Consider the following 16,382-nt stretch of genomic DNA (forward strand, 5'->3'; position numbering starts at 1 on the left):
TAAAGTATTTATCTCAACAAGTTTTCACTTCCTTAATTCGGAGGTTCCTCTGGAGATCCCATGAGGTGCATACAATACAGGGTGGGGAGTCCCAGAGTATCACCACCCTTGAGGGCATTAAAAATTAGGGAATTTAGATGATGAAAGATGTTTGCTAAGTTACAACAAATTTTCGCATTGTGCCTCTTGACCTACATAGTGGTATAATCAGAGTCTTAAGGGGTGAATTAATTTCAGTTTGTGTTTGTCTCCTTAAAAAAATTATCTTCACAGAAATGAGTCTAAAATAAATTTTGAAGATGTAACAGCCCAACATTTTTTTGTAATAAATTTTGTCATTAGTGCCTATCCCTACATAAGGGCCTAATCTTGTGCAGGATCTTACCTGGTGAATTAATCCCAGATGTTACCCCACTTAAAAAAATGCTGCAACATATGCAGTGGAAAGTTCCATCACATTTCAGTTTTTTCAAATCAGCCATACTGCTCTTTTTCTGTAATTTCTGGCGGTCATATTTCATCTTATGAGAAAGGTTAATGTGCCCACAGATTATTCTGGCAATCAGCACAACGTTGCTCCATGGGGTATATTTAAAAAAAAATGTTGCATGATCAAATTGAAGTTGTGTGTCATGCAGGGAGCTAAGGCTGGTTTCACACTTGCCTTTCAAAATGCATGCGTTAAAAAAAACTGCATGGTGAAAAAACGCATGTAAACGCGTGCAAACGCTGCGTTTTTTTGACGCATGCGTTTTTGCATGTGGTGAAAACCGCAGCGTTTGCACGCGTTTACATGCGTTTTTTCATGCGTTTGCGTTTTTTAAACGCATGCTGAGAAATGTGTGACAGCTGCCAATCATCAAAATAAAGTAAAAAACCCACTATAAACAGAAATAGTTAGGGTTAGGGGTAGGGTTAGGGATAGGGATCATAACCCTAACCCTAACCCTAAAGGGATCCTAACCCTAACCCTACCCCTAACCCTAAGCCTAAAGGGATCATAACCCTAACCCTAACCCTAAAGGGATTAGGGTTAGGGTTAGGGGTAGGGTTAGGGTTAGGGTTAGGGATAGGGTTAGGATCCCTTTAGGGTTAGGGTTAGGGTTAGGATCCCTTTAGGGTTAGGGTTAGGATCCCATTATCACCTTTATGGTGGGGGGTGGCATATCAGTGTGTTCTCTGTTTTTTTTAATAAAAACGCATGCGTTTTTAAAGCAAACAAACGCATGTGCTTAAAAATGCATGCGTTTCCATTGACTCCAATGTATTTTTTTACACAAAAAAACGCATGAAAACGCATGCGTTTTTATGTGTCAAAAAACGCCTCTCAAAAATACTACAAGTTGCATTTCTGAAAAAGAACGCATGCAGCAAAAAAACGCATGCATTTCAAAACGCGACCAAACGCGTACAACAAAAAACGCATGCGTTTTCAATGTTAAATATAGGAAAAAAACGCATGCGGTTTTTTGTGCAAAAAACGCTGCAGACAAAAACGCAAGTGTGAAACCACCCTTACTTTACCTAATTGCATAGCGGCCAAGATGTTTCTGGCTACTTACCAGGTTGCTCGGTTGTACTTGACTAGGTGTCATCCTGTATGATATTTGGTAAATTGAAACGTGTACAATTTTTTTGAAGGATTTATAACATTTCAAACAAAATTCTTATTCCCTCCCCAACAAAAGATGTAATAAAAAAGCAGCATTGGTAGCTAGGAACCTGCATTGAAAGTAAACTGCGGCACGAGTACGCAGAATTTTTGTGATATTTTTGGTTGCTAAAGTGGACTAGTAAAACAAGTATGTCAAAAGTGAATTTTCTTTATAACGCTTTAAGTTTTTTTTTATATTCTAACTCCCTCCCTGACGAAGGCCATAACCAAAAATGCTATGTTAGTAGCTAGGAACATTCACAGGAATGAAAAAAAAAGGGAGATTTAAATTGGCACTAAGAAGATACAGCACCAGCTCAAAGTAAAGTAGTGCGGTGAATGGTTTTTAAATTGAACTAGTAAAATAGGTAGGCAAAAAAGTAAAATGTTTCCTATATTTTTAAAGATTTTAAAAAGCAAATAAAGAAATAACCGACAGACATTTCCAAAAAATGATGTGACAAGAAAAACTACAAACTAGGGATGCACATGTTCCAAAAAGAAGCACAATAGGCCACTGCTTTTGGGTAGCATAAATTGGTCTAATATTAAATTATTTCAATCTCTGTGAAAAATGAATTAATTTTATAAACATATACAGTTTGTGAGGCATATATTTGCATTTTATTTTCTGTAACGTTGATATTTTTCTTTTGTTTTTAAAAAAAACATTTATAGAGAAATTCCCAAAGAAATGCAAAAACATTTATCACCTATGGCTTGGCTGTGTCATAAGCCAGGAAGCATGCCTTCTCACACAGACAAACCTTGGTTCAATATTTTTCCTCAGTAGGAAAATTTAGACTGAGTAGGGTTGAGCGAAATGGATCGGACAAATTGAAGAATCGCCGACTTTCGGCAAAATCGGGTTTCGTGAAACCTGACCCAATCCTATTGTGGGATCGGCCATGAGGTCATCGATCAGCGCGCCAAAGTCGCATTTCGTATGACGTTTTCAGCGCCATTTCTCATCCAATGAAGGATGACGCAGAGTGTGACATAGGTCTTCGTCCCCATAATCTTAGAGAAGGGCATGACAGTGATTGGCTTGCTTTCTGCGGCATCACAGGGGCTATAAAGGGGCGTGCACACCGACCGCCATCTTACTTCTGCCGATCTTAGCATGGGGAGAGGTTGCTGCAGCTGCATCAGAAGAAGGGATATAGTTAGGGAGGGAAGATTAACCTCGAAACTGCTTGTGCTGTAGCGATTTCCACTGTCCAACACCACCTTTTCTTTGCAGGGACAGTGGAGTTTATATTTTTGTGCATCAGCGCTGTAGCTTATTAGGCTGCCTTATAAGGCTCCCTGAAAGCTGCATTGCTGTTTGTACGCCGCTGTGCAAACCAACTGCTTTTTTAAAAGCAAAAATCCTGTTGTTCCTTTCTGCACAGTTCTCTTGTTTATTTGTCCACACTTTTATGTGCAGCAGTCCTTTTTATTGCTGCCATACTTGCCCTGAGATCATTGTAGGGAGATTGAAATTGTACTACAGCCCTTGTATTTTTTGATATATCTTCCAGCCACGTTCTGCCACTTACATTGTGTAGTGTAATACACTGGGCCTGAGTTTTGTTGCAGTCTCCCCCTAAAAAAAGGAGATTTAAATTGGCACTAAGTGGATCTACATCACAGTCCTGTTAGTTTGTCGTACATCTTCCAGCCACGTTCTGCCACTTACATTGTGAAGTGTAATACACTGGGCCTGAGTTTTTTTGCATTCTCCCCCCCAAAAAAGAGAGATTTAAATTGGCACTAAGTGGATCTACGTCTCAATTCTGTTAGTTTGTCGTACATCTTCCAGCCACGTTCTGCCACTTACATTGTGTAGTGTAATACACTGGGCATGAGTTTTTTTGCATTCTCCCCCCCAAAAAAGGGAGATTTAAATTGGCACTAAGTGGATCTACGTCATAGTTCTGTTAGTTTGTCGTATATCTTCCAGCCACGTTCTGCCACTTACATTGTGTAGTGTAATACACTGGGCCTGAGATTTGGTGCAGTCTCCCCACAAAAAAAGGGAGATTTAAATTGGCACTAAGTGGATCTACGTCCCAGTTCTGTTAGTTTGTCGTACATCTTCCAGCCACGTTCTGCCACTTACATTGTGTAGTGTAATACACTGGGCCTGAGATTTGGTGCAGTCTCCCCCCCAAAGAAAGGGAGATTTAAATTGGCACTAAGTGGATCTACGTCCCAGTTCTGTTAGTTTGTCGTACATCTTCCAGCCACGTTCTGCCACTTACAATGTGTAGTGTAATACACTGGGCCTGAGTTTTGTTGCAGTCTCCTCCCCAAAAAGGGAGATTTAAATTGGCACTAAGTGGATCTACTTCACAGTTCTGTTAGTTTGTCGTACATCTTCCAGCCACATTCTGCCACTTACAATGTGTAGTGTAATACACTGGGCCTGAGTTTTGTTGCAGTCTCCTCCCCAAAAAGGGAGATTTAAATTGGCACTAAGTGGATCTACGTCACAGTTCTGTTAGTTTGTCGTACATCTTCCAGCCACATTCTGCCACTTACAATGTGTAGTGTAATACACTGGGCCTGAGTTTTGTTGCAGTCTCCTCCCCAAAAAGGGAGATTTAAATTGGCACTAAGTGGATCTACGTCACAGTTCTGTTAGTTTGTCGTACATCTTCCAGCCACATTCTGCCACTTACAATGTGTAGTGTAATACACTGGGCCTGAGTTTTGTTGCAGTCTCCTCCCCAAAAAGGGAGATTTAAATTGGCACTAAGTGGATCTACATCACAGTTCTGTTAGTTTGTCGTACATCTTCCAGCCACGTTCTGCCACTTACATTGTGTAGTGTAATACACTGGGCCTGAGTTTTGTTGCAGTCTCCCCACAAAAAAAGGGAGATTTTAATTGGCACTAAGTGGATCTACGTCACAGTTCTGTTAGTTTGAAAAATAACGATGAGGAAGGCGCTCACTTAAATGGAGGTGCTCAGGAAAAAATATATATACTAATGAAAAAATTCCGGCACACTGCTACTGAAGTGACAACGTTTCACAAATAATGTGAAAATCTTTATCTCAACGTTTCGGCTAAAGAGCCTTTCTCAAGAGATTCAAATGTCACTAATGATCTCGTGTTGCATATAATGAAGAAGCGTCGTATAATATATTCAGAACTCGTCCGTTGAATTGACGGCGACCAAACCACGCAATAGTCACAGATAACTCCTCCAAAGCTCCTTCTCATATGAACACCTCTTCTCCTAAGCCATGCAGCAAATGCTAGCATTATTTGTCCGAATCAAAGAGTGCAGAGACAAAAATCTGTTGTTTGAAAATTCACCATTGTTATGAAAAAACTGATTAATTATAAAGATTGACCAATAAATAAAAGACTATCTTCAGTAGCAGTGTGCCGGAATTTTTTCATTAGTTCTGTTAGTTTGTCGTACATCTTCCAGCCATGTTCTGCCACTTACATAAAAAAAGGGAGATTTAAATTCTCCACAAGTTTATATACACCTTCTACCTTGTTTCACAGTTCCATGTAATGGTTGTTATTTTGGTTAGATTTTTCCAAAAATGAGGAAGTCTGGTGGAAGAGGCCATGGGCGGTCGTTGCCAGCTGGTACTGATGGTGGTGGTGGAGCATCTGGTGTTAGTGGGAAAAGCAAAATAGCACCAAAGGCTTGAGGTGTTGAGTCAGCATCATCGTCTGGCTACACAAGGCCTCGAAGGCTCCCTTATCTGGGAGTAGGAAAACAGCTTTTAAAGCTGGAGCAGCAGGAAAAAGTTTTGGCTTTCCTTGCTGACTCAGCCTCTAGGTCTTTCGCCTCCTCTTCAGAAGGTTCGAAATCTAAAAGCAGCGAGTCATCAGTGGATGCTCCTGGTCAGGAACAAGTCGCTTCCTTGTGTCCTTCACCCAAACCAAAAGTGAAGGATGCGGCAGGCGACACTACAGTTTACTCCATGGAGCTCTTTACACATACCGTGCCTGGGTTAGAGAGGGAAATTGTTAAAAGCCCATTACAAGATGAATCGGACATGGCATGCACAGATGCACAGCCACAGCTAGATTATTATGCTGTTCCATTGACTCAGATCACTACATTGCCCTCGCAGTGTACTGAGCCAGAATCTGACCCTGATGAGACTATGGTGCCCCGTCACGAATGCTATAGCACCTTACACGGTGACACAGAGGAAGGTGCACATGACATTGATGAGGAGGTGATAGACGACCCAGTTGTTGACCCAGATTGGCAGCCATTGGGGGAAGAGGGTGCCGCTGCCAGTAGCTCGGAAGCGGAGGAGGATGATCCGCAGCAGCCATTTACATCGCAACTGCTTTCATCTGGCAGGCCCGTATCTGGCCAAAAATGTTTGTCAAAACCAAAAACAGTTTTAGGACAGCGTGGCCATCCGGTGAAAGCAGCACAGCGTGCAATGCCTGAAAAGGTAATCCATAGTAGGAAGAATGTAGTGTGGGAATTTTTTAACCAAGATCTGAATGATCAGTGCAAAGCTATCTGTAAGAAGTGCTCAAAGACCTTTAGCAGAGGGAAGAATCTCCTAAATTTAAATACAACGTGCATGCGTAGCCATTTAACCAGCATGCACTTGCAAGCCTGGACTAACAACCAAACGTCCCGTACCGTTGGTGCACCTGCTCAGAATGACGGTAGTCAGTAACGCTACATTGCTTCCCTCACAGTAAACCCACCAGTTTGGACACCACCAGCAGCAAATGTGGAGGTATCATCGCAAGGCCAAAGCAGTCAGGGAATCACAAGGTTCTTGGTAGGAAACACTGTATGTAGGCCAACATCAAGAATACCATCACCAACCCTCTCTCAATCTGCCATGTCCACCACCACCCCCGCTAGTTCCACCATATGCAGCTCTCCAGTCCAGCTCACCCTACAAGAGACTCTCATTAGGAAAAGAAAGTACTCATCCTGTCATCTTCGTACACAGGGTTTGAACGCCCACATTGCTAGAATAATCTCGTTAGAGATGAAGCCCTACCGGTTGGTTGAAAGCGAAGCTTTCAAAGCCCTGATGGCCTACACAGTACCATGCTATGACCTACCCAGTCGACACTTCTTTGCAAGAAAAGCCATCCCAGCCCTCCACCAGCATGTCAAAGACCGCATTGTCCATGCACTGAGGCAATCTGTCAGTAGAAAGGTGCACCTCACAACAGATGCATGGACCAGTAGGCATGGCCAGGGATGTTACGTGTCCATCACTGCGCACTGGGTTAATGTGGTGGATGCAGGGTCCACAAGGGACAGCCATAGTGGGACAGTTCTGCCTAGCCCACTGTCTAGGAAACAGTTTGCTGTAGGCGTTTGCCACCCCTCCTCCTCCTCCTCCTCCAGAAGTGAAAGCTCGTCTATAGAGCACAGTCCCACGACCACTCCATCCGCAGCTGCCCGTGTTGCACACGAGGTGTCCCATTATCGAACAGCTAGTGGTAAGCGTCAGCAGGCTGTGTTACAAATGAAGTGTTTGGGCGACAACAGACACACCGCGGAAGTACTGGCTGAGTACTTGCTGCAACAAACTCAGTCATTGCTGGGCAGTGTACATCTTGAGGCAGGCAAGGTAGTCAGTGATAACAGAAGGAATTTTACGGCTGCCATAGCCCTTTCAGAACTTAAACACAAAACTTGCCTGGCTTACACACACCTTAAACCTGGTGGTGCAGTGCTTCCTGAAAAATTATCCGGAGTTACCTGCCCTGCTCCTGAAGTTGCAAAGACTTTGCTCGCACATCTGCCGGTCGCCCGCACACTCCAGCCGTATGCTGAACCAACAACGATCGCTGAATCTTCCCCAGCACCGCCTAATAATCGACATTGCAACAAGGTGGAACTCCACACTGCACATTGTTCAGAGGTTCAGAGAGCTGTGATCCTCTGTGAGGTTAACAGGGCACAGCGTTATCTTTTATCCCGGCGACTCTGTGAAGCAACAGAATTCGCTCCTATACAGACCGGATGACTGAACCCGTGTCTGTTCAGGCATAATAGTGCCATATAGTGCCGCCATTTACTAGCAGCAGGTTCTACTCCTGCATGGTGGACTCTGGGCTGCGAATGCACCAATATTATCTCCATATTTACTTGGTGCGTTCTGCCAGCCCTAACACATATTCTTTCTGCTTTTTGTTTTTTCATGTATATTTTGTATGCATGCAGGTGATCCCTATTTAACATAATTTTCTTTATCGGTGGTGCCCGCAAACCTTCTTCCTTCTCACAATAGCTAGTAAAATGACCTTTACTTGCTACTTTGTGTTCAATATGTTGCTTTGTCTTCAGCGAAAGAGCTCAGTCATGTTTTGCCAACATACAGTAGGGTACATTAAAAATCTTAGATAAAATCCACAGAGAATATATATAGTAAACAAGATAAGATGCAAAGTCTGTGTACTTAGCAGTTTATAATCCATGTCTTTGCTGCCTGAAATAGTAATATTTGTATTAAAAGTAAGCTATTACCATATAAAGAATTAAAATTCTGATGCCAAAATAAACAATTTTACACTCAAAAAATTTAAATTAATCTGTTAGAGTGGCATAAGAGCTTTCGGATTTGCTGTGGTAATTATTGTGCTCCAGTTCCAGCCGGTAGGAATTTACTGTAATTTTTCGGTCTGATGCTTCGTACCTTTCTATAAGATGTCATCCTGCTTAGAACTGTAGGACAAATGACATCCCTTCAGATGTTTGACCATAGAACCTGGTCTATGTGACCACAGACCCACCATACACTGAAATGGACACTCTATTAGAAACATCCATCTAGTAGAGCACTGGATTTCAAAATCACAGCAATTCCTGGTGGCATAGATTTATTGAAATTGCATTTTTTTGCAATATTGACTTATGAGGATACGATAGCTTCTCGCAAAAATTACAATGGTACTGTCATGTTCCTGGAGTCAATCCAATACTATTGTGCTATAGTGCTTTGTCCTGCTGAAACTGTCCACTTCAAAAAGGATACACTGCCATGACAGGAATTAATTTGGGTGACCATAATGCATAGGTAAGCCCTACTATCCAACTATTCATCCAAAGGTTTCTGAGGACACACTGTGTTTCAAGAAAATAATTCCCACAGCAATACACTACTTCCCCAGGCCTAATTGTTGGCACACTGCATTAAAGGTTCATTGATTCACATTGTTTGAACCAAATTCTGACACTCGCATAATAATTTTGCAACAGAAATCTGAATTAATCTGACCAGATAATGTCCATGCATCCTAAGTAGCCCATCTTTCTAAGAAAAAGTATGTTGTGCATTGAAGCACCAGTGTTGCACAGCTTGCTTGTCTTTTCATCAGAATGATTGTCCTTCTGACAGGTAGTTTATGTTTATGGGATTGTCTATCACAGAATATTTTTCTTTAATTTCACCATACTTGATATATTCCAAATACGATAAAACCATTTAAGGTTTGAAGTGTTTTAAATACTGGCCACGGCAAGTCTATAGCAGATGATCAGGCCTCGTTAGAAGTAACTCTGATTGTGTGATTGTTTCCACTGCAACTGACTGACTGAAAACAGGGTCACTTAATTTTATGCCACACATGCATAATTTCCATATAGGGGAGCACCAATCGTTAAAGGACATGTATCTCATAAAGTGGCTATTCACTTTTATGTCTGAAACAGTTCTGGAAAGTGACTCTTAGTGCTTATGCAGACAGCCATGTTATCAGATCGCACCTGGACCAATGTTATTCTATGGGGCCATGCACATCTGATTTTTTCCTTGGAGTCTTTCTGAGGGAAAAATTGAGTCTGAGTTTGAACTGATATTCAGATTGAACTTGGCTATGCAAGTCAATGAGTGCGTGGAAATCATTGGACTGCACTTGGATGACATCTGAGTGCAGTCTGATTTTCGTCCACTGGCACAATGGAAAAGATTTAGAAATTTTGTTATTCATCTTCACCTCACACAGTGCTCTGATTGTCTCATTCAAGAAAATACACATCACACTATGCCGACACGCTAATCAAACTCTGATCAGAGTTTGATCAGCATGTAATTTGCATAATCAGCCTATTCTCTTGTATGAGAGAATCTGTGGCCGTCTTCACGAGCCCTTAGGCCAAAACATGAGTAAGAGTCAGTGGAATACAAGCATATCCTCTACAGCTAGTGGATAACTAAGGTAAGCAAACTGGAGGAAAGCTTCAAATACTGGTATACTGGCCTGTCTCCTGGTAGCGCCTCTAGCCTCTGGACACTACTCTGACTGACACAGAAAACCTTCTTGCCACACCTCGCATTGATGTGTCATCCTGGATGAGCTGCACTACCTGAGCCACTTGTGTGGGTTGTAGAGTCCGTCTCATGCTACCACAAGTGTGAAATCACAACCAACATTCAAAAGTGACCAAAATATCAGCCAGAAAGCATTGGTACTGAGATGTGGTCTGTGGTCCCAACCAGCAGAACCACTCCTTTATTGAGTGTGTCTTGATAATTGCCAATAATTTCCATCTGTTGTCTATTCCATTTGCACAACAGCATGGGAAATTGATTGTCAAACAGTGTTGCTTCCTACGTGGACAGTTTGATTTCACAGAAGTTTGATTTACTTGGAGTTATATTCTGTTGTTTAAAGGTACCGTCACACTGAACGATATCGCTAGCGATCCATGACGTTGCAGCGTCCTGGCTAGCGATATCGTTCAGTTTGACAGGCAGCAGCGATCTGGATCCTGCTGTGCCATCGTTGGTCGGCGCAGAAAGTCCAGAACTTTATTTCGTCACTGGACTCCCGCAGATATCGCTGAATCGGCGTGTGTGACGCCGATTCAGCGATGTCTTCACTGGTAACCAGGGTAAACATCGGGTTACTAAGCGCAGGGCCGCGCTTAGTAACCCGATGTTTACCCTGGTTACCAGCGTAAAAAGTAAAAAAAACAAACACTACATACTTACATTCCGGTGTCTGTCCTCCGGCGCTGTGCTTCTCTGCACTGTGAGCGCCGGCCAGCCGGAAAGCAGATTACAGCGGTGACGTCACCGCTGTGCTTTCCGGCTCACAGTCAGTGCAGAGAAGCACAGCGCCGGGGGACAGGCACCGGAATGTAAGTATGTAGTGGTTTTTTTTTTACGCTTACGCTATTAACCAGGGTAAACATCGGATTACTAAGCGCAGCCCTGCGCTTAGTAACCTGATGTTTACCCTAGTTACCCGGGGACCGGCATCGTTGGTCGCTGGAGAGCTGTCTGTGTGACAGCTCTCCAGCGACCACACAGCGACGCTGCAGCGATCGGGATCGTTGTCTAGATCGCTGCAGCGTCGCAAAATGTGACGGTACCTTAAGTGTTCCCTTTATTTTTTTGAGCAGTGTATTTGTATTTTACATGCCATTGCTTCACAGCAGTATCACTTTATTAGTTTATGCTACAGTAGGCAAACTAATAGTGTAAAAAAAAAAAGTTAAATCTTCAAGTTTCAGCTTTATTACCTATGCCCAACGTAGTGTTGATAATTATTTGTGTTATGTAATTGACAGTAGACAACAGGGCTAAGAATTTATGAGGATTACTGTATCTGTAGCAGTTTATTGTACATTAGATTTCACTTCTAATAGCAATGTAGCAAACAATTTCTTGTAATGTAGCATATAACACTTCTCTATGTATTGTTTAATCCATGCAATATTCAATGGTGGTTGCCTATTACAATTTGCTCTATTCACAATTGTTCGTTATTTAGTTAATAGTTGCAATTTGCGTAGAATTTTTAAGAGCATTTGCCCCCAAGCGACATATAAATTTATCCATCTCTAGCTGAAGAGGTAAGTCTCCTTGCTTCTCCTTGGAAATTTTGCAAGCAAAGCATGTGTACATTACTGACAAATCTCTATAATGCAGGGATTCATTGTGCCTCTTCAATGGGTATGGATTTGCAATAAAAATCTCCATTAGTCAGCAGCAATAAGAACATTTGATGAACCACTTTTAGTCAGATGCATTCAGATAGAGCAGTTCAGTAAATGGAATGAGATGAATCTATTTTACCTTTGTTATTTGCTTTATATTAGAATAAAAATAATATATTTCTAATTGTTTTTTCTTTTTTTCATAGCAATACTTATATAAGTCCTAGAGGTTAACCACGCTCAGCGTTGCTTTGTGATCCTTCAGCCCTCCTTGTTATTATTTGTATTACCTCTATATATCCTCTTCGTAGTACATATTAATATTTCAAGGAAATATTTGTGGCACTGCAGAATGTGACTGACGGAACATTAAGCCATGCTCTAATGGGTGTAATAAGCTGTCACTTCTAGGACATCCAAAGTAAGTAATTATCTCATGCTCAGCCTGCTCCTTCAGGCAACAGGCAACTTCATGTTCCATAGAGAGAATAAAGGGTAGATGGTGCTTCTGTCTGTTTTATTGTAATAGTTATTTGGAAATTAACTTGGAAAATGTCACTTAGGATGTTCTCCTTATTTACATATCACATAGAAACCTCCAAACTAATGGTCAGTTCATCGTTGGCTAGACTGAACATGGTATTGACTTGTAAAATTTACACTAATCTTTATATCCCCACTACATCTATACCCCCATCCCTTATTATTATTCAAATACACATTTATAGCTAAAGACTAAAGAGTAATGAGAAGGCGACCCACACTCTGCATGTTCTCCTTCACAAGGAAGGTCAAATATTCTATGATAATGTTGTTCTTAATAATGACATAGCAGTTATGCCTCACCTCAAGGCAAGCAGATGGAAGGGCATATGTGGAGACCACCAGTGACCCTAACAGCTATCCAATGTTCCTCTCAATTAGTTTTCACACCTTGCTCTGGAACTTTGTAAATACACTTTTTATCTTCAATAAAAGCTTTTTTTTTTTTCAAGCTCAAAATATCTATTTCATTTGGCTTCCCGGGATTTTAAAAACATGACTCCTTTCTCCTGGAAACAGTACTATACCTGCCCACTGGCTGTGATTGGCATTCCGGCGTAGCTTCATTGAATTGAATGGAGCAATGCTGAAATTCCACAAACAACCCGTGTACTGGTGTGGTGCTGTTTTTTTTTAAATAAATAAGTAATGTTTTTATAATTTTGGAAAATCTTTTTAAGTTGGTTCAGTTTAATTCTATAAATTTCTACTAATTTTAGGGTTTTTTTTTTTACTTAAAAGAAACCTACCATCAAAAAATTACCTAATGTTTAAATTAGTTTTTTTTGTAAAATGTATTTTTAAAAACATTTTGTCAATTTTTTTTTCAGATTATGATTAGAGTTGAGCGAATTTGCTCGAGTCCCTGCTTATTTGGCAAGCTATAGCGCTTACCGAAAAATCTGCAGAGGGAACCCGGATACATGAAGCGTGCCGGCTGATCAGCTGTCCGGCGCTAACAGCTGCATGTATCACAGCTGTGTAATAGGTATGACACATGCATGGAGAGCCTGTGTGTTGTGACTGTCACAGGGACCCAAGCAAATTCGCTCAACTCTAATTATGATCATTATTATTAAAAAAAAATTGTAATCTTGAATTTTTACAGTTTCCACTAAGCTATTTTAGAATTCTTTCTGTCATTTCAGGAAGAGTTTTAAGCCAGGCTCCTTATTTTCATAGGCAGGATTATAATACCACCTCTATACATTATTGATAATACGGGATCCACCAATAACATTTGGTCACCGCTGATTCTGCCCCTCCATCACAATGACCTCTAAATGTTTCAATGTAAAAGATAGAGTCGAGGTCTGACCATAAATACAGTTAGTATCTAAAAAATATCCAGTGGCCAGTGTGAAAATGGCAAGATTTCTTTTTTATTACTTTTAATATTGATTTATGATACAGAAAAAAAGTGACATTTAACACACAGAAACTGATTTAAACACTGTATCTTTTTCACTATATCTGTTTCTGATAACATCTTCCCTTTAAGTTTTTATTATTCAAATGTATTGAACCCTTTTTGAGCTTTTCAATGCAAACACAGCCTTAATAGTGTCCAAGTGACCTCAACCTATCTGGCAATGGAAAAGCGGATGGTAATAGGCAGTATTCAAAGTGGAATTCGGTGGAGAGTACGGGTCTAATTGTGAACTCTTACAACAAGTAAGTGTGCAAAAAAATTATATTTTTTACAACATGCATACTTTCTGAGGTACACGCTTGTTTTTTAAATTTCCGGATTCATGGCATTTGTGATTTGTATTAAAAAATATACATACATATGGCTTCTATGCCTGTAAGCACTTCTTTATCTCACTTAAAAAAATGTGCAAAGAGCAATAGGGTTTTATCCAAGCATAAAGAATGGAAAGATAAGGGGGGTATTCTCACCTTGAGGGGTTGTGTGTGACACAACCATTATATAGCATAACTTCCAGCTTCCTCAATATCCAAAAAGAATTTATTTGTATATAAAAAAACAGGAACAGTGGATTTCAGATACACTGCTGATTCCAAGATCCAAAGACAAATGGTTAAATGACAGAGTTGTGACCTGTTTCTCCCACCCCCTGAGATGGCCGCCTTTATTTTTTTATATATTTAACGGCATGATTCTAACTGTGTCTCTTTTTATGTGGGTATCCTGAAGAAGGAGTCATTACTGACTTTGAAAAGCGTTGATAATAAACCACTTTCATTTATCCATTAGTCTTCGGATCTTGGAATCAGCGCTGCATCTGAAATCCACTGTTCTTGTTTTTTAATATGTCTTTATCTCACCTGAATCTTTGAATTATTATTAGCTACACTCCCATTTTAAATATGCTTCAACACTAGTGGTACAATACAATCCAATTTGGGCTATTTTCAGTCTCTATGTGAATGAGCTGTGCTCTCTGACCTCCTATACAATTGTGCTTCATGGCTGGGACCCCATCTTTCATACCGGCTCTGATAGTCCCCTTTCAGTGGTTGCACTAGACCATATGATATGGTAGCCACTGGGCATTATGGTAAAGTCCATCTAGCCGAGCCTGATGTTATGAACCCACTCTGTGACTCTTCATCAATGTGTGAAATGCGTTAATTTTTTATGTTTTGGGCTATCCCCATGAATTGAATCACAAACTGTTTTAATTCGTGGAGATATACAAATTTCAGGAAACTTGACTCCAAATCAACTATTTTCAGACAAATTGGATCATCTCAAGAACAAAAACATTCAATATTTAGTCCCTATTATTAAGTTAGGAGAAGAACGATCAATATTCTGTAATATGTCATTCATTTATTAAATGTTATCTACAGAATTAAAATTCCATGTGTTAAATGAACTTTATACTCGGTGTTGGACTGGGTTGGCAAAGGCACACCATTAAAATTGACTCTGAAGGCCCATTGTTTAGCTACATGCAAATATTACCTTTTCATTAATTTACATATACTTCTATATAATAACAAGTCAGGGAGATTGTTGAATGAATGATGAGATGCTGCCTTTGTCTGTGCACGGTGAATCAAATGTATTGGGCTAATGAGAGTTGGATATTCAGCAGCTTGCAGTATTGCACATATATATGAAATCTCCAACCTCATGATTAATTTTTCAACCTTGTGAAAAACTTATATAACTACACTGATACAGCTCCGGCAAAAATTAAGAGACCACTGCAAAATGTTGTTTTTTTGATTTTTCTCTTTATAGGTATATTTTTGAGTAAAATGTAAATTGTTCTTTTAGTCTATAAACTTCAGACAACATGTCTCCCAAATAATAAGTAATACATTTTGTATTTTTTTCTGACAAAGAAAAATGGTCAAAATAAAAAACAGTGCTTTCAGACCTTAAATAATGCAAAGAAAACAAGTTCATAATCATTAAGAAACAACAATAATGTTTTAACTTAGGAACAGTTCAGAAATCAATATTTTGTGGAATAACGATGATTTTTAATCAAAGCTTTCATGCGTCTTGGCATGCTTTCCACCAGTCTTTCATATGGCTTCTGGTGTAAAAATCCAAGCAGCTCTTCTTTGTTTGATGGCTTGTTACTATCCATCATCCTCCTGATTACATTCCAGAGGTTTTCAATGTGGTTCAGGTCTGGAGATTGGGCTGCCCATGACAGGGTTCTGATGTGGTGGTCTCTTAATTTTTGCCAGAGCTGTATATCTCTGATTTCAAGCAATAAATACTGTACATATAACATAAAGAATGATGGTCTAACAACATGCATATTGACAGAACAGCGTATCCTTACCACCCAGTGTTGAATTCCACATGAGCATCAAAAAATCCAACTAATGGTGCACTTGCTGCCTTCCATCCTTGTATCCGCGCTCGAATTAGTCCTTCCCGTCTGGTATTTCGAACTATTTTCACAAGTCCAGGGTATCTCTTATTCACATATTGATCCAAATTAAATTTCAGTTCAACTGAAACAAATGAATGATTTATTTGGATAAATGTTACTGCAATCACACAGTTAATTTAAATGAAAATTTAATTGATGTGTACCCTGATTGAGTCACAGTGGGATGGTATTTGTCAATTTTGTTTTTATTTTAGTTTCTGCTTCTTAAAAGGCCCCAGAATGTGAATGCACATCTTTGAATAACACTTCCAACAACATATGCTTTGGCTCAATTTTTTTAATGTGATTATCTAGCTAATTTATCAGGAATTGTGTTATTAGCCCCAAATAATAGGCCAAATGCTGCCACCTGTGATGCAAGTAGCAACACCCTATCTCTTAGACTCAGGTTGTCCAAAGTGAGGTG

At 40.2% G+C, this 16,382-nt stretch overlaps 1 protein-coding gene across 2 annotated transcripts in view; it reads right to left on the minus strand.

The window, feature by feature from the left end:
- Nucleotides 1–16,382, minus strand: part of GALNT9 (polypeptide N-acetylgalactosaminyltransferase 9) — a 773,980-nt gene that overhangs the window by 383,200 nt on the left and 374,398 nt on the right. For both annotated transcript variants that reach the window (XM_069756073.1, XM_069756074.1), the window contains exon 4: nucleotides 15,863–16,037. In XM_069756073.1, the coding sequence (XP_069612174.1) occupies nucleotides 15,863–16,037 (175 nt within the window). The remainder of the gene's footprint in view (nucleotides 1–15,862; nucleotides 16,038–16,382) is intronic.

This window comes from Ranitomeya imitator, chromosome 1 (assembly GCF_032444005.1).
Source record: "Ranitomeya imitator isolate aRanImi1 chromosome 1, aRanImi1.pri, whole genome shotgun sequence".
NCBI lineage: Eukaryota > Metazoa > Chordata > Amphibia > Anura > Dendrobatidae > Ranitomeya > Ranitomeya imitator.